This window comes from Corythoichthys intestinalis, chromosome 10, assembly GCF_030265065.1.
Source record: "Corythoichthys intestinalis isolate RoL2023-P3 chromosome 10, ASM3026506v1, whole genome shotgun sequence".
NCBI lineage: Eukaryota > Metazoa > Chordata > Actinopteri > Syngnathiformes > Syngnathidae > Corythoichthys > Corythoichthys intestinalis.
In genome coordinates this window covers 5321293-5339875 of record NC_080404.1, presented here as the reverse complement: position 1 = coordinate 5339875, position 18583 = coordinate 5321293, and the positions used below count along the sequence as shown (strand labels likewise).

Here is an 18583-nt window from a genome sequence, read left to right as displayed (position 1 = left end):
AATTTAATTTTTGCTCGTTAGCAAAAAAAAAAAAAAAAAAAAAAAAAAAAAAAAAAAAAAAATATATAATTGTTATTTTTTTTACAGAGCATTAAAGTGCTTGTGACACGAAAAAGCATGTTTATTTCATAATACACGCGGTATTTTATGCTCCTGAATGATATGGACCGCTTGGATGTGTGTGGAAGCGATCGCTATATTTATTTAGTTTTTTGAATCCCGGGCCAGGAAAATGAGTGACTTCCGGCTTCGGTCTCGCATTGAGGAGGAGGGCGCTGTGACGTGTACGGTAGAAGACGTCCTCTTCACGCTACAGTGTACTGTTGTGTATGAGGACGAAGGATTCAGCTGATTTTGCGGATTAATACTTTTATTTTTTGCATCACGCCAGCCAAACGGCTGCAGAAAAATCATTCTGTATGCGGGAGAGGCGTATGCGCCTTTTTGGAGTTTCAAAAGGTTCCCATTCACCGTGGATATTTACTGTGGGACCATTGGACTTACAAGGAAGTGAGTAAACATCTTGTTTTGCATTATGTCAAATACGAATACAGTGATTACAAAGTAAACACTATAAAATTCCTTTAAATAAAGGACTTCTTACGTTTGATCATTGATAGGCATGTAAAAAGCTATCCTCACGCTCATTAGCAGTTAGCTGTTAGCACGTTAGCTACACAACAATTCCAGCCACCCTCCTCCAGGGAACGAACTGTAAATTGCTCTCCGCCGTGCGGTTTGCCGATCCGCAAAGAAACTCGACAACCGGGTCGTCATGTCAAATAATCCAGGCTAGTTATGTGTGATTTTCCACTTCGAAGACTTTGAAACATCCCTCGGTTCGGGTTAGCATGTCGGCTAGCTGTCACTCCTTCTGGTCTGTTTACATTCTCCGAAGCCGGGGAAGGGAAATGACATATGTCCGATTTAGGTGTCATAAAATATCGTTCGGCAGGTGTGACAGTAAAGGTAAAGTCGACTGTTTTGACCATTATGGAGTAATTTTGCCATGTCGTCTTGAATAAATGGATTTTTATTATTTTATATTCCATTTAGCACAAGTTATTTGTCATGACCATGCCATTTATTTAGCAATTGGGGAAAGTACTTGGGTAAAAAGAATATCCTGTAAAAATATTGAAGTAAAGAGACAGAAACAATGACATTTTGCCGCTCTCTTCGTCACGTTTTCCTCATTGTGAATAGTTCCCCCTCGACGGGCTGACTGGTCCTTCTCAAGCCATTTATATAGCTATTGGGGAAAAATACTTGGATAAAAAGAATATCCTGTAAAAATATTGAAGTAAAGAGACAGAAACAATGACATTTTGCCGCTCTCTTCGTCGCGTTTTCCTCATTGTGAATAGTTCCCCCTCGACGGGCTGACTGGTCCTTCTCAAGCCATTTATATAGCTATTGGGGAAAATACTTGGATAAAAAGAATATCCTTTAAAAATATTGGGAGTAGAGAGACTGAAACAATGACATTTTGCAGCTCTCTTCGTCTCGTTTTCCTCGTTCTGAAGAATTCCCCCTCAATGGGCTGAATAGTAAAACCGATGAGCCTAGTCTACCGCTGACGTCATCCACCTGTTGGGGACGCTAAAGCCCTATAATTGTAGGCGTGGCTAACCGGCAGATTAAAAGACTAATTTCTCATCATCTGCGCTTTGCTAAATTGTTGTATATGGTCGAATCGTCTCAAAATATGATTCTAATTCACATAATAATGCCATTTAAGACTTTTTTTCTGGTGTCGTATGCTCTTTAAATGTATTTAATCGGATCCAAAATCGTGTCCCCCGTATCAAAAATCGTACCGAACCATGACTTAACTGTATCGTTGCATCCCTATGGAACACCATTGCAGAAGCTATGTCGGGAAAAGTTTTCATTTGCCTAAATGCTTAAGTTATTAAGTGCAATTTTTTTTTTTTTTAAACACATTTTATTTATTCTGTGTTTCTGTGCGGTATCAATACTGTTGATTTTTACTTAAGAGGGATGGTCTATTGTTTTTAGTTATGATTTCTTAAAAAGTATTTTTGAATTTGAGAGTAAATAATTATCGCGTTTAAATTGGTGTACTTGATCTATTAATATATACTGTATTCTCACTGTGTTATTGTAAATTGGTTAAAAAAAAATGGGGGGGGCGCAATAATATCGCATAACGCAATAATTTGTGAGAATAATTATCGCACACTAAAATCGCGACAGGCCTCATTTTATATATATTTAGATTTCATACTTTATACTTTCAAGTCACTTTTGAGATTTTTACTTATCTATTCCTGCACTGTAAAGGGAGATGCTCCATAATGTCATTGTACAACTGTATAATGACAATAAAGGGCTATTCTATTCTATAATAAATTGTGACTGTATATAGAATTCATTAATAATCTATTTGTTAAATAAATAAATAAATAAAAATGGCTATTTTGGGCAAAAACCTAGATATGTTAAATATTGTTTTTGATCCTGAAAACCTAGGGGATTATCTCTGCATTTGGTGATCTTTTTGTATCTAGTGTAAAATCTGAATTTTATAGCCATTTTAAGTTTTGTTATACTTATATAAAAAATAATTACCGTAATCGGCATTTTATAAGGGAACAACCTTGAATTTTTTGATGCCGCTGCTCATAGACTCATATATGCCTAAGGTATATAAACGACAATCATATATTTGCACGACAACGATCTTACACATTAACGTAAAAGTGACGTTTTGCCATTATTTCAATTCCGCTTTTACACGATCATTATGTAAAACACACGGAAGCGCAATAGTGCATGAAAACTCAAATGTGCCGATGTTGTATGCATTCCCAATGTGTAGGTGGCAGCAACACCAAAATTTGATACCATTTTGATTGGGAGGGGCGAATGAACGTTCCTCTCGGTCAAAATGGATCGGAGGTCTCGGGCCGCTAATGGCAGTCAGTGAGATGAATGAATGTTTTTTTACAGGTTTAAAATGATGGAAATCCACTCACTATCTCAACAACCCTCAAATGCGTTTAACCGTATCAAAATGGCTTGGTCACTCACGGCTCGGAACTCGTCCTCAAACTTATAAGCGCCGCCACCGGTGGCACACAGCGTGGTGTGCAGGCTGGAGAAGTTCTTGTCACGTCCCATCTGGATGAAGCGAGGCATGGCCTGCGTAGGGAAGCGGATGAAGTGCAGGTTGCCGGTGCGGCCGCACATGGTCAGGTTGCGTAACTCCAGGTGGACGTCGCGCACCCCTGTTTTTCCTAGAAGAGACAACACCCCAGGGGTCGCGTTAACCGAATATTTTCCGTCGTTGACCGATTTTTTAAAACGGTGACGGAAAAAACTGAAGTCCACCTGTCATTTTTTACAGGTTGCAATTCACACCCCAGACCACAGGGTGGCGAGTGAGCATATTAATTAGCTATTGTCTCTCTTGATGCATGACGTCGTTGGCCTTACTCTGAAAAGGCAACTGAGTGTCCGAAGTTTCTTCAAAAAGCCCCAAAACGACGATGGTGTTGATAAAAGAGGTGAAAAAACAGGGACTGCACAAGCGGGCACGCAATTCAAGTCCATGCGCACCAGGAGGAAGGTGTAAGACTCCGTTCAGGCCACAGCAGGTGAACTGTTAATTTCATTGTTCCATATGTAGCCTTACCTACTGGGGCCACAGTCAGCTGTTTTTGTCACTGCAGAGAAAAAGTTACATATTTATCTGCTTGATGTGTGATGGCACGGTGTGGATTCTCTGTTAAGCTTGTTCGGACAGAATATTAATTTAAAATGAATGAAAACTAAATACTATTGAATATGTTGAAGCGGTATGCAATGTTAATAGTCTCGTTAGCTCGAATTGCTGTGTCCAGCCGCTGTAGCTCTGCTGCTCTCTGTGAACTCTCTATTCAAGCCGGAACGCACGCGGCTCTTAAGTGTCTCTGTCACGTGACTGTGTCGTAGCCGGTAACGCGCTCGGCCAAATGGACACACAAGTACGGAAGGTGAATTATGCCAAACAAAGGGTCACCACAATGTCATTATCATCATTTTAAAAATTTAAGTGACGGGTAAAAATAGATTATGACCGTATTTTTATGACCGTCTCAGTCAAAATGACAGACAACGAAAAAGTATAGCGCAACCTCTGCAACACACTTTAGATTTTAATATAAATCAAGGGTGTAGGTTTGGTCTCAATGTTGGTAGGGACGATATAACCGCATAACCAACATGTACACATTTTGCTGGGGACGGGACATTAATGAGACTAAACAGGTTGGGTGAAAGGAGGTCAGGGCTACATTTCTCTCCAATAAGAACCTAATTAATTGATAGGCTTGATGATTGATGCAAAATAAATTTGTATTGAACTATACTAACTTTCACACTGCAAATTTACAGTATAACGTCTTAATGTGATCATTTTTCTTTAAATCTAGTCGAATAACTTTCATCTTGAGTTTTAAGATTAATGGGTCATTTTCTTTCACCCGCTTTTAGTAAATATTGCCATTTGTCCTTATTAAGCCTATACATCTAAAAGTCTGGTCATTTTTCAACTAAATCAAGAAAAAAATGCTTTCAAATCATGTTTTGAACAATATCTATTCTTGAATTAAGAACTTTTTTTTTTCTGTAACCTGTCCTGTTCAGCTGCTTGACACAGAAAATGGAGATCTGAGTGTCCAATTGGTCAATACAGTTTTAATATATCACATGGGAGTATGACAAACTCCCATTGTGATCATTCAACATACCTCGTTTATTAGGCGAAAGCAGCGAACAGGCAGGGGTTATAGGGGGACAGAAGAAGGAGAGACAGAAGAAGCACAAATAACAACAAATACATTGAACACCTACACTAACTATGAATATGTTGGTGCTATTGTTAGCTTGTTGTATTATGCAATTAATAACATTTCTGACAAACAGGTTTTTTTAGTTTAAATATACAAACTTTTTGCTTAAAAAATGTCTTAAGCTTATTTTCAGCTAGCTATTTTTCTTATTTCAAGAAATCTGAGTAAAATTTACTTGAAGCACTGACAGATAATTTCACCTTTTTCTCGTAGATTTACACTGAAAACAAGGTAATTTATTATTATTATTATTTCAGTTTTAAGGAGGTGGGTTTTTGCAGTGCATATGTATTGGTTCAGGTGATACCGTTTGATTCAAACCTTGGTTTTGAAAAAAAATCCAAAAGAAACATTTTGAAAACTTCCACAGTAAATTTCTGGATTTTATTAGGAAATTTAAATTGGAACACAAATTATATTAACATACCTAAGAAATATAAACTTGTTAATCATTTCTTAAGTATCCAGGAATGCATGAAAGAAAAGCATTTGTCTTAATACCACTCAAATTTGTCCATCTAAATTAATGAAATACAACCAAAAAATTCTTCCTAGTCAAGGAAAAACAAAAATAAATAAAAATGGAGCTTTCTTTCAGGAAAAACACAACTGCTTTTGTTCACAAGCACAGTGAAACTCAACAAAAAAATGAAAGCTCCTTTGGGCTGCTTTAAGACAACATAAGCAAAATAAAAATTAAAACTGGGGAGAAGAGAGTAAACCTTGGTACAATAAATTCCTTACAGCTGAGCAGAATTCACTATATTTCTCAGTTTAACTATCGTTAACATAGTAGAAGAAACACATACAGAAGGACACTTCTCCTAAGCAGCTTCCTACTCCGTTAGCAAGTTCACAAAATTTAATGTAACGGTAATGCTAAACTGTGATGCAGGTCGGACTTTCAGTAGCAAAATTAGAGCTGCGTTTCACAACAAATACTTTTTACATTACTTACTGTTAGCTGCTGGCCGAAAAAAAAAAAAAAAAAAAAAAAAAAAACACTTCTAATATCCCTCCCATGTAACGTAACTCTGTGCTGAGAGTTGCGTGTGTATGTATTAAGAGGGGCAATATGGGGGGTTGGGTGGGGTGGGGGTGGGGGTTTCAAGTCATCAGCCATGCAAACGTGCGTTTGAGGAAAAAAAAAACATGGAATGGCACATTCAGCTGGTAAAAAAGGGGTAAATGTAAGTCTGAAAATAATAGAAATAATTCACTTATTAATGGTAGGGTCAATTCTATCGTTACAACATATGGGAAGACAATCTAAATGACCTATATAACTGAACACATTATCTAATGCAAATAAGGTTGCTTAAAAGTTGCTGCGGACAATTTGAGCCTCCTGGAAAGTCAGTAGTGTTTTGTCCCTACCGTCCCTATGCAAACCTACGCCCTTGATATAAATCATGTGTTTTTATTGTCTATGTTAGCAGCATATAGCGACAGGAAAAACGGGAAATGCTCTTCCACTACGGCTAGGTTCAGATCGCAGGTCTTGATGCACAGTTCATTTTTCTTCATATCTGTTTTTTCGGCGTGCCCGTTCACACTGCCTTTTTCCATTGAGCCTGTTTAAGTATTAGTATACCAATACGGTATTATTATTGTTCCAATTTTTGTCCATAATGTATTTGTTTTGCTCTTTGGAATTGGTATTTGAAATAGTAACATCAGTATTTATTAAGGGTGTAACGGTACATGTATTTGTATTGAACCGTTTCGGTTCGGGGTCCTCGGTTCGGAACGGATGCGTACCGAACGAGTTTCTAACGTATGTAACACTTACTTTTCGAGGCTGTGAGTCGATCGGGATACAGTTAGTTGTGTAGATTATATTTACTCCGTCTTCTCTACTATAATGAGGACCAACAAGGTAGGACAGTTAAGAAACATCAACCCTGCGAAAACATGGCCGCCGTGAGAACGCAGTGAAACGCGGGCGTTAAAGTCAATCAGCCAATGCACACCAGTCGCAGTTTGGCCGCGTGTTAGACGCGTCCCAGAAGCGGCTCAACGCGACGCACGAAAACGGCAGAGTTGATTATTTGACGCGAGACGCGGCCCTCCTGCATCAATACTACTACCAGTAGCTAGGATCGGGCCGGAAGTCACTCGTGTAAAAATACATTGGATCCGGTCGATTTTCAAATTAATATGCAATCGTAACCTACTTTTTGAGTCCATCAGATCTCTTGAGTGGTAGATCGGGGCTCAGTTGACTTGTCTTTGTTGATTTACTGCTGTCTTCTCTGCCATAATAATAACCAACACGGCCCCGTGTTCAATACAAAATCCTCCTACCACGACAAAACAAGTAGGAACTAATATTCACATAGGAACTAAAGTTATACAACATAAAATGTACAATATAAATGAATACTACATCACATTTGTAAAATATAAAAACATAAAATAAAAATAATAGCCCATTTAAATAAAATAACGTGAAATAAGCGAAAACACCTGTAATTAAATAATAAAAATAATACAGACATCCTGCTTACACAAATTTATTAATTTCTGTATGGCGCTTTAACTTGAGAAAATCCACCAATAAAGCTTTTGAAAACCGTTCATAAGAAAAAAAAATTTTCATTGAGGCATTGCATTTGTAAAATACATGTTAAAATCTTTGTCTTTGGGATTGCTTTTCCCTTTAGCACAGGACTTCTTTTTTTTCCTTCTTTCTTTCAGAAAGAAAGCTGACCAATACGTGGGGTCTGAAAGGCAAATTGTTGTTGGATTATCTTTAAATAATACCTGCTACTTTTTGAGCAGAATTCTAGCTTTGTATAGGCTAATGTTTCTATTGTTGAAAGCACAAAAGTGTGTAATAAACAACTAGCACATTTGTATTTTGCATTTTGTTTTCTTACTGTATCGAAAATTAACCGAACAGTGACCTCAAAACCGAGGTACGTACCAAACCGAGATTTTTGTGTACCGTTACACCCCTAGTATTTATTGAGGATTTAGGGTAGGTTTTTGGGCTATGGAACAAATTAATGGAATTATAATGTATTCTTATGGGAAAATCCTGCTCGACATACGACCATTTCGACTTACAAACAAGGTCCTGGAACGAATTAACTTCGTATGTAGAGGTACTACTGCAATCAGGTTTGTTATCAGGCTCATGCAGAGCTTTCTGATGAACTGATCATATTTGGATTTCCAAAAATAGGACACAAATAATAGACATCAATAATCCCTGTTTAGTTTTAAATTAAAAGTTTATATGGATTGATAGAACGCATGTACGCACTGTGCATGCATGACACGTACACACACACCCGAACACGCGCGCACGCACGCACGCACACACACACACACACACCCACACCCACACACCCCCACGGTCAGTTTGCCCCGGCTCTCGGCCATTTAGGCAATACTGAAATACTGCTCATTTGGCGCACAGAAAGAAAACAGAGCATTCTCAGGCTTTTCCTATTTTTCCCCCATTTTATTTTTTTATGACTGTTGTCAAGCCCGCTTCTTCTCTAAATGCAGAGTTCAAGCTAAGCGCTAAAGCTAATGCACAGTTCCATCGCTGCCGTACTCTGTGCCTCTTGCGCTTTACTGACGAATTTATGATATACCCGAGATGTGCGCGAGAAAAAGTTGACATCACATATACCACGGTGGTTGTGTATGTTCTTTGCTGCACAACAACAGTACTTGACAATCAATGAGGTTATGAACACCGCTCACAACCGCTAGAATGAGAGCGTTCACAGTAGCGTTCATGAGACAGAAATATGATGCGTTCAATTCATGTTCGCCCAAAATATGAATGTGTTCATGAAGGATCGTTCATTATACGGATTCCCCTTCCTGTTCGCTTTCTCCAAACAAAACATAACGAACAACCATAATGGGAGTATATCAAACTCCCATGTGACACGTTAAAACTGTTCAGACCATAAGGACACTCAAATTCCCATTCTAAATGCCTAAGCAGCTGACCAGGACAGGTCATATTAAAAAAAAAGCAGTGCCACAAACGGCCAATCAGAACAAAGCTTAATGGCTCTTATACAATTATTGGTGATCCCTGTAGTTCCTGTAAATTTATATATAGGGATGGGAATTGATAGGATTTTTACGATTCTGATTCCATTATCGATATTGCTTAACGATTCGATTCTTTATCGATTCTCTTATCGATTCTAATTTGGGGAAAAAGAAGAACAAACTTTTTGATTGGCATCGAGTTTGTTTAATCAGAAGTCACAACCTTACAAACTCACAACGAGATCAAAAGAGGCCCAAAGCCTCAATGTTAACTGTGGCAATAAGTGGCAAATACACAAGAATGTGTAACATTTTACTGTAACGTTTATCTAATAGAAATAAAAAATATTGTTATATACAGTGATACCTCAGCTCACCAACGCTTAAGCTCATGAACTTTTCGCCTCAAGAACATTAAATTCGCGAGCATATAGTCTCTGCTGACGAACTAGTTTTCGGCGGACGAACCAAACCACGCGGTTGAACAGCGCCACGAGAAGCTGACGCACGCTCACGGTGTCCCAGTTCGTCCCCTCCCTTTCGTTGAGTGCGGACGTGGTTTGTGTTTGATAGACATTTTGGACCATATTGAGTGTACTTTTGCTATTATGGGACCGAAAAAGACCCCACCACAGGCTAGTGTAGCCTAAGAAGACATTAAAGAAAATAAGGTATATTTTTGTGTAGTTCTAAGGCTTATTTAGAAGAAAATTATGTTTTATGGGGACCTGGGAACGGATTATTTTAATTTAACGGTTTCTTATGGGAAATAAATGTTTGGAAGACGAACTTTTCGCTTTACACACACTTTCTGGGAACCAATTATGTTCGTGAGCTGAGGTATCACTGTATTGGCAGATAGGTTATTGTTCTGCCTTTGGCAATATGTGTTAAAGCAGGGGTCCCCAAACTTTTTCCTGTGAGGGCCACATAACTTTTCCCTTCTCTGATGAGGGGCCGGGGTCAGTTTGTAACAGAAAAAGTGTGACGATTGCAGAAGCGCATAAATGTAAAAAATTATTGTTTTTCAGAAAGCCACAATCAAATAACCCTTTCTGGATTCTTCACGAAATGAAAGTAAAAGAAATTAAAATAATAATATAAAATAATAATTAATAATAAAACCACTATTAATTAAATAGATAATAACCAAATAACCCTCTCTGAATTCTTCAGGGAAAAGGCAAGGAAATAAATAACACGATTGAGAAAAAAAAAAAATCAAAATGACCAGCCCAAATGTGGAGGCGGGCCGTATTTTGGGCCGCGGGCCGCAGTTTGGGCGCAGGTATTATTTACCATTACATTGAAATGCATGCCTTTTAGTTTTTGTGGCGCTTACACGCTCAAGTGGGGGCGCCCTTGCGCTTCCTAACGCGAAGAAGAACGCGCTCACGTGAAGAAGAGCGCGCTTACACCCGAAGAAGAAATGCCGCATCCAAGCGAGTGAGCGAGTTAAGGCCGAGTTATACTTCCGCGTCAGACCTACGCCGTCAAGGAAGAATCGAGTTACGACCCTACGCCGTAGGCTTACGTGCGCCTCTCGATTTTTCTAACCTTCGCGTCGCGTAGACGCGTATGACGTAGCGAAAACGGACTGTGATTGGTCCGCTCAGACTGTTGTTTCCGGTTCAGCGGGAAATCCCTGCCATTGTAGAATAGAATCAAACATTATTTTCTACACGCAAAAATGCACCAAGCCGACGGGAGTGTCATCGAAGAGCAAGTCTCGTCAAGACATTATTATTGTGATTGCCAAATGGCAAGGTCGGCGATCGGAAAAAAAAATGGAAGAACCACCGAGACGTGGGTGTTCGGAATCGAGTGGCCACACGAAGCGGTGACCCAGTCGGCCAAAAACTGCCAACTTTTTATCACTTTATGTCGTATTTTTGGTTGGTGCACTTCATCATTTACTGTGTACATATGTTTCAAGTATATGAAGAATAAAGCACAGATCTGGTGTCAAAAGAGTTGTTTTGATCTTTAATTTTCAATAACAGACCGTTCACACACACAATACATCATCACTGATTGAGAGTGCCTCGGTGCTTTTTATGATAACCTTAAAATCAAGCCTCCCAACGCAGTTTGGGAAGTTCCATAGACGCCAGAAATCTGCTATGGCTTCCCACTGGCTGGTTGTAGGACACGGCAAACAAATCAGGCTGGAGGGCTTTGCAGACCTTGAACGCAGTGCTCGACGCCAGTTTGAAGCTAGCCGCCACAGCTAGCTCTCTCCACCCGAGTCTAAAACTCTCTGTGCGGCATCAAAAGTCGGCCAGACCGCCTCGAAACCGTCTTCTGCGTCGCCTGCCCGTCAACATTTGTATGTTCCATATTTATTCAGTGTTGATGAGCAGAATATTTACTTTCAAGAGTTCCATCTTGCATTGTTTACTTTTTCTTCGACTAGCGGAAGTAAACAAGCATGCCCCAAAACCGTACAAACATAACACCACATCCCTCTAGTGGCTTGGCGGTGAATTACAGAGCAACGCGTTCCCTCACCGCAGAACTATCGAATGTCGAATGACGCCGTAGTCGCTACGCCGTCACCGCAAGGCGGGAGTATAACTCAGGCTTTAGTGAGAGCCTACGTTCTTTGTTAATGGTAATATCTACAGAGGCAACGCCTGTATGTATCATCTTTTGTGTTGTTGTTGTTGTGTTTCCACTCGCGATCGGACACTTAAATCCAGTTGTGTAGTGGTTTGAACGATGTGCTAATGCTAGCGAACGAATGGTAACCATTTGTTATTACTGTTATTAGCAGCTAATCATCGCTGATTTACGTTGATGCAAACCTGTTTGTTATTGGGGACGAAATTGATTTGTTTCATTTCTATTCTTAGTTTCACTCCTCAAGTGATGGTTGAATAAAGTCAGCAAATTATACCAACGTCTTCTGCATCGTCATTTGGGAGTTTAGCTAGCTGTATAGCCAGGACTGAGCCTTAGCCTCTCTGTGAGGACAGCGCAGTCGTATTCCCTCCCGATGCAGTTTTCTCCACCTTGCAATGACTGCAAGTCGCTTTGTTGTAATTTTTCCTCGTGAAGTGAAGACACACTTTCGAGCGTTTGAACCTACGTGCTGTCATTGTTATGTTTATGGCTGCAATGCTCGTGCTCACCCGTCGTAACCTTTCATTTTCACACTCTTTCCTGGTGAAGTGTAGTCAAACTTTGGAGGGAGTGGTTCTTGGCGCCATGCTAGTTTGATGCGTCTGGACAACAAGACACGTCACGACGCAATACGCGTCTTTAGGAATCGTTAAAGGGATCGTTAAGGCTTTTTCATTGTGATGTCGAGGCCTCGAAACACTCGGAACTGGTTCCGAATTGGAATCGGATTTCGATTCCCGTCCCTATTTATATATAATTATATTTAGTATTGTTTTTTTTGAGGACAGAATTTGTCTGTGGCACTAACTGGACTCCGATCGTTTTGTACTAGTACATTCACATTTGTTTCTCAAAGCATGGTTTCACTGTGTTTTTTAGAGGTGTGCAAAATTTCCGATTCTTAGATTATTCGCGATTCGGACGTGGAAGATTCGAGAACGATTCACAAACATCCAAATTCCGATTATTGAAATATGCCAAGTAAAGCGGAAGTACAACACACTCAGCGCGCCGCGCGGGCTTCGGGACGGAACGGAGCGGGAATAGCTAAACATTATGCTTCTCATTAACCGGCCCCTCGGGTAATGCCAACGCTCAACTCACGGCTCTAGCTCAACTCATGCCACGAGATAAAAAAACACAACAACATACCTGACTGCTGCCGAAAAGCTGCTACAAGTACAGCTAAGCTACATAATGTTACGGTAGATATCATTTATATAGGACTAGATGGATGTAGACTCGGTAGCAGTAGCAGCACATCTGCAAAAAGCTAGATGCGGGCGTTAGTAAACGGCCGCCATCTTAAAGCAGTAAACTTCCCTGCAATGCTGTTGTAGCGAACCTTCCAAGCAAACCTAATTAACTTTTTATCTAAAATACTCCTAAATCGGTAAAATATTTACTTGAATCTATCTTTAAAATAGTTTTAAAACTTTCACATGTCAAAAGTAGACAAAAGGGAAATTATGGAATAACGGGAGCAATTTTAACAACTTTAACGGTTGATTCACAACATTAAATTAATTGAATGTAGTTTAAAGCTGCTGATACAGAATGGGGACTGGAGTTTTTTTATTTAATGTTATTTTTGTATATTTGTTTACTGCTATATGTTAACTTGAAACTGAAATAGTAGTTTGGTTTAGCCTGAGGGTATTTTTGAACAATTTTGGAACTAATGTACAAAACTTTATTTAAAAAAAAAAACAAAAAAAAAGGAGGGGGGTGCATCAATAATCGTTTTATAATCGAATCGGAGCCTCTGAATCGTAATCGTAATCGAATCGTTAGGTGCCCAAAGATTCCCAGCTCTAGTGTTTTTACCATAGGCCACATTTGAGGTGAGGTATTTCCGAATGGACTTGAGGTTCTCTACTTCTTCCTGCTCTTCTTCTGCTGTGATGTCCACCGGCTCGAAATAGACTAGCTTGACCAGCGTGCCGCCGATGTCCATCCCAAACCACGGGAACGCTGACAAGAGACAGAGGAAGAAGCGTCATTTCTTGTTCACAGGAACACAACAAAAGGGCGGCGAAGAACAAAAGGTTGTCGTATAACACGGTTGGTTGATGTGTGGAACGCAACCTGCTCGACGGGGTTGAGCGAATTTGGAGCACTGCGTGGGTTGGAAAGACAAGCCTTCTCCTAAAATCTCTATCAATCATTCCCTTTTCCCTCTAACCGCGTCCATTTTAGACATGGAATTGAGAACATTTATTTCATAGTCCCGTAATAATACTTGATATATGATGTAATTCTTCAATCAAGGCTAACAGAGACTATCCTGTGGGTAAACTTTGCATTGACGGCGATGGACGTCTATTCCATTGGAACTAGGAGGGAGCCCGCCTCCCAGTTCAAATTGAATGGACGTCCATTGCCGTCACTGGCAGAAAAAACAAGGGCACGCTTCTATTTATAGAAGCGACACGCGTCCGTCAGATGCGGTGAACAGCCATGACGAAAGTTCATCCGAGGTCGGATGTCGCCTATCATATCTGTAGTAGGGTTGTCCCAAACGACTAATTTTTGTCCTGATTAGTCAGCCGACTATTTTTACGATTAGTCGACTAATCTAATAATTAAAAAAAAAAAAATTTTTTTTTTTTTTTTTTTTTAACTAATTTAGCAATGAAATTTTTGTTGATGCTTATCAATTCACAAAAACATATTGGAACACTTAAATTATTTATTAAAGTACAAATAAACACGTAAATCACAATAATAAATCACAAATAAACAATGGGTTCAAATGCTGATAGAATTAACTAGTGCAAAAGAATGGAAGGTTATGTAAACAGATTCAGAACACTGACTTCGCCTTTCCAACATGATTCAAAACAATTCTTAAAAAAAAACACCTAGCATTAATAGTATAGCATAGTACTATATATAATAGTATTATAATAATTATAATAATTATTCATTGCCAATCAGATTTTTCATAAAGGGTGTCATTTTAAAGGCTTAGTGTAGTAGAATCTGATTTCTGAAGTATGTGGGATTAACTTCAGAAATCGCTATTTATATGATGAACATGACATGCTTTTATTTTGAAATGTTCACCGGAAGCTAAACCGCTAACTTGAGCTTTACATTCCGCAAAAAAGCACTTTTTTGTCATTGCATGTAGTGTCAATAATAGATTTTTTTGGTCATTTTTTTCGTTTGCAAATGCTGTTAACCAGCGATTTTTCATGTCTGAAGTGTCACCTTTTAACCGCAAGTTTGCTTTCACAAGATGTTTTATAGCATTCACCTCAGTGTAGCAGTGCTAACGTTTAAGTGTTTAACCCTTTAAGGTCTGGGCCTATTTTGTCTGATTTTGCATGCCTTTGAAGTTGCCTTTATATTTCAAAGAAAGAATTGTTTACGATGGCCTGGTTTGGTCCCTTTTTTTGTGACACCTTGAACTTCATGTCCAAATTGTTGTTTCCTTCACTGATCAATTATAAATCATCATTTTGGGCCCAAAAAGACCAAAAATTCCAAAATCGTTTTGTCAAAATTTTTAATATTGATGTCCAATTGACAACCAAACATGCGTAACGAACCGTTTTGAAACTTTGTAATATTTATTCAACATGTTAGGATGAACATTGAACCAAAAAAATTTAGAATAAATAGTCTTATATTTGACAATTCAACATAAACAACAGGTATAGCCATAGGCGTTTTTTGCCTTTATACATGCTCCAGTCAAAACAGGTTATATACAGCAGACCTAACAGTGAAGAACAGTGAAAAAATATATACCATCTAACACAAAAAGTGTTTAGAGGCCATCTCTTTATGAGTTTAGGTATTGCGGCCAATCGCCTGATGAAAACTATGTACACACAATCAAGCTTCTTGAACACACATTTATATACACAAATTGAGAAGATTGATGTGGGAAAAAAATATATATATAACATTGGGGGGAAAAAAGCATTTTCAAAAATATTTACAATAAACAAGTTAAATTTTTTTCAGTCATGCCACTCCGAAAAGCAGTTTCGTCCTGGAATTAGACACGGCTACATCACACAGCTCACACTTCCATGGGGTGTCGGTCCTCTTTCCACCCTTCCATTTTCATTTCACTTTGCTTTCATTGTCACTATAAATGTACATGAAAATAAGTCAGTATTTATGAAAATAATAAAGTATAAAATAAAAATATATACAGCAATAAATAATAATGGAAATCTATATGTATGACAATAGAAAGAATACCATAGCTGAATATGTGCTACATCCCTAATCTTCATATAGAAAGAAGAACACCACAAATTATAAATTCCTGCCTGGGATACCCACAGTGCACGTACGACTTTGATCTGATATGCACATTTTATTATTATATACACAAACACACACTTATATTGCATCAAAATTAACTTTGTCTTGCAATATCAAAAGAAACTTTCAAAAGAAACGTTTTCAGCATGAAAAAAAAGAGTGAGTTGGTTTACCTCTGCTCGTCGATGGCGTCACCCACGTGTTCAAATCCGTCACTATCTTCACTCGAGGACTCTTCCGAAGAAGACGATGATGACGAATTTGGACCATCCTCTTCCTCAAGTTGATCAGAAGCACAATTGCTTGCGCTAAATTTAGTTTTCCGTTCATTGTCAAAGTCACACAAAGTCGCTGCTCGATCCAGCAGTATCCAACTGGCCGTCGCTCGCCACCTCGCTGCTTCAGAACACTCCTCCTCCCTCTTGTTCGGTTGAACCTCGCACCGCAGTTATATTTATAAAAAAAAATAAAAAAAAACGCATTTTGTGCTTCCACTGTGACTTCGAAAGGGTTCGTTTGATTTGTGTTTTTTTCATGGAGCTTCCGTTTTGAAAAAGGACTAGAAATGATGGAAATATAGACATAAACAAATGATCCATGCAGCGTTTTAATGTTTTTTTGAGAGGACAATAAAACTATAAAACTTAAATGACAATATCTCACGTTCTAGTTGGTCGATTGACTTCAGATAATAACGAGAGTAAACCGCAACTTCCGCACTTTAAAACGAGACCAACCAACGGCATGTGGGTGACGTAATTAAAACGTGAGGGCGCTTCAAAGACGACGTGCGCTGCGGCGCGTCCTTCGACTCTCAAGGGTTAATATAGATGTGCTTTCTTATTTTGTATGTCTGAACTTTAATTCTACAGCGTGTTGATAAGAGAAAGGAACTCGAGACTCATATGCCATCAGCACGCACGCACTAATGTATGCACGCACGCGCGCAGCTATAAAAGGAAGCCGTGAAAATTACCGCCCTCATTTTTATTTGCCGTGCGATAAATGGACTCATTGCATATCGTGACAGGCTTAGCAACTTCAATAAAACATGTCATTAGTTAGTTAGATTGACTTACAAACTGGGTGACGGCGCTTTGGGTGTTTATTCACGGCCGACGTGCAGCCAAGCTTGGCATTGAAGAGACAGGACACAAGAGTGTTCCCTCCTTTGTTTCTTTGAAATAAGTCAATTAGGGCTGCAGCTATCGAATATTTTAGTAATCGAGTAATCGACTGAAAATTCTTTCAATTAATCGAGTAATCGGATAAAACAAATATATTTTTAGGTGAAGAGCAATTATAGATATACATGAGAAAACAAGACATTTTATCATTTTCAGTCAATCAATGTCTTTATTTTTTATGTATATTGTTGAAAACAGCCAACAATTGCATCTCAGATGTAACTAGAATTTTAAAAAATGACTAATTCACTGCTTTCACTCAAAAAACCTTTAGATCTTATTTTAAAAAAGTATATATATATATATATATATATATATATATATATATATATATATATATATATATATATATATATATATAAACACACCTAAAAATGCCTTTACGCTTGATAACACACATCACTTAAAAGTTAGGATTTTTTCCCACGTTTTTCAATTAAATTTCTATTTGTGTCAAGCCATTTTTAAGTTCTAGTTAAGTTTTAAGTTAGTCTAAACTGTAAGTCCTGATAGGATTTTGAGTTTTTGCACTGTTCAAAATAAATGTATGATACAGGCTGTATTGGAGCACATTAGGGACTAGTGCTACTTGGTGTTTTATCCAGCAATGACTACTGAGCTAAAATTGATAGTTAGCATTATTGAGTTTTTATTTGACACCCTCATCACTCCACAACGCTATGTTATGTTATAGCCTGTATGTAAGACACGTTAGCCACGCATCGAAAGCGGTCTTAATTAATTGAAACCTAGCCCTCTGCAGTGCTAACGTAAGGTGAGCTAGTAGTGACAGTAACGTTAATCTTATACAGTATATTAGCGTTTAGCGCTCTTTATTAGCGCTTAGCGCTTTACTGCTTTAAAATGGCGGCTGTTTGCTAACGCTGCCCAGACGCGGCCTAGTCTGTCATTGTGCATCTAGTTCAACATACATGTGATCTCTATGAGACTCACTGGACGCTACCTGCAACTAACGTAGCATGAACGGGCTAGTATTTAGCAACGTCGGCGTCGTTTGTAGCGGTTGTCGGCTGCAGTAAGTTTTTTTTTTTGCTTCTTCCTCTACGCACGTGACATCAGCGCGTTGTCCCGCATTAAAAGTAGTCCGAGCAAAACGTGATGCTTAGAGCTGTCAAAATAAACGATTACTCGAGGTGAATAAAATTACTCGGATCAGTTTTTAAACTCGAGTTACTCGAGTTGCTCGAGTATTCGTTTCAGCTCTAAAGTCAATGTTTTGGACACTCTGGTGCGCTTTTTTGGCTTTGTGCCGCTTTCCCCGCTTGCATACAGAGCGTCAAACATTCTGAACTTTCCACGCATATATTTTTTAACCCTTCCTTAACCGTCGACAGGATGTTGTGCTCGTCGACTGATTTACGTCATCGATGACGTCGACGATGTCGACTAGTCGGGACAGCTCTAATCTGTAGCGTGAATCAATGTTGTGGCATTTTGACAAATTAGATTGCATGTTCAAGAACAATGAAAAGCTTGTGTGTGTGCTGGTGAAAATAGAACACTGAGGTAGTTTAACCCTCAAGTTAAAAAAAAAAAAAAACTTGCTGGTTTACAGCATCTGCAAATTATGCAAAAAAAAAA

The 18583-nt window shown here is 38.7% G+C and overlaps 1 protein-coding gene across 3 annotated transcripts in view; it reads right to left on the bottom strand.

The window, feature by feature from the left end:
- Positions 1-18583, bottom strand: part of pank1a (pantothenate kinase 1a) — a 114120-nt gene that overhangs the window by 85275 nt on the left and 10262 nt on the right. For all 3 annotated transcript variants that reach the window (XM_057847394.1, XM_057847393.1, XM_057847395.1), the window contains 2 exons: positions 13335-13481; positions 3058-3263 (listed from right to left, as the gene is read on the bottom strand). In XM_057847394.1, the coding sequence (XP_057703377.1) occupies positions 3058-3263; positions 13335-13481 (353 nt within the window). The remainder of the gene's footprint in view (positions 1-3057; positions 3264-13334; positions 13482-18583) is intronic.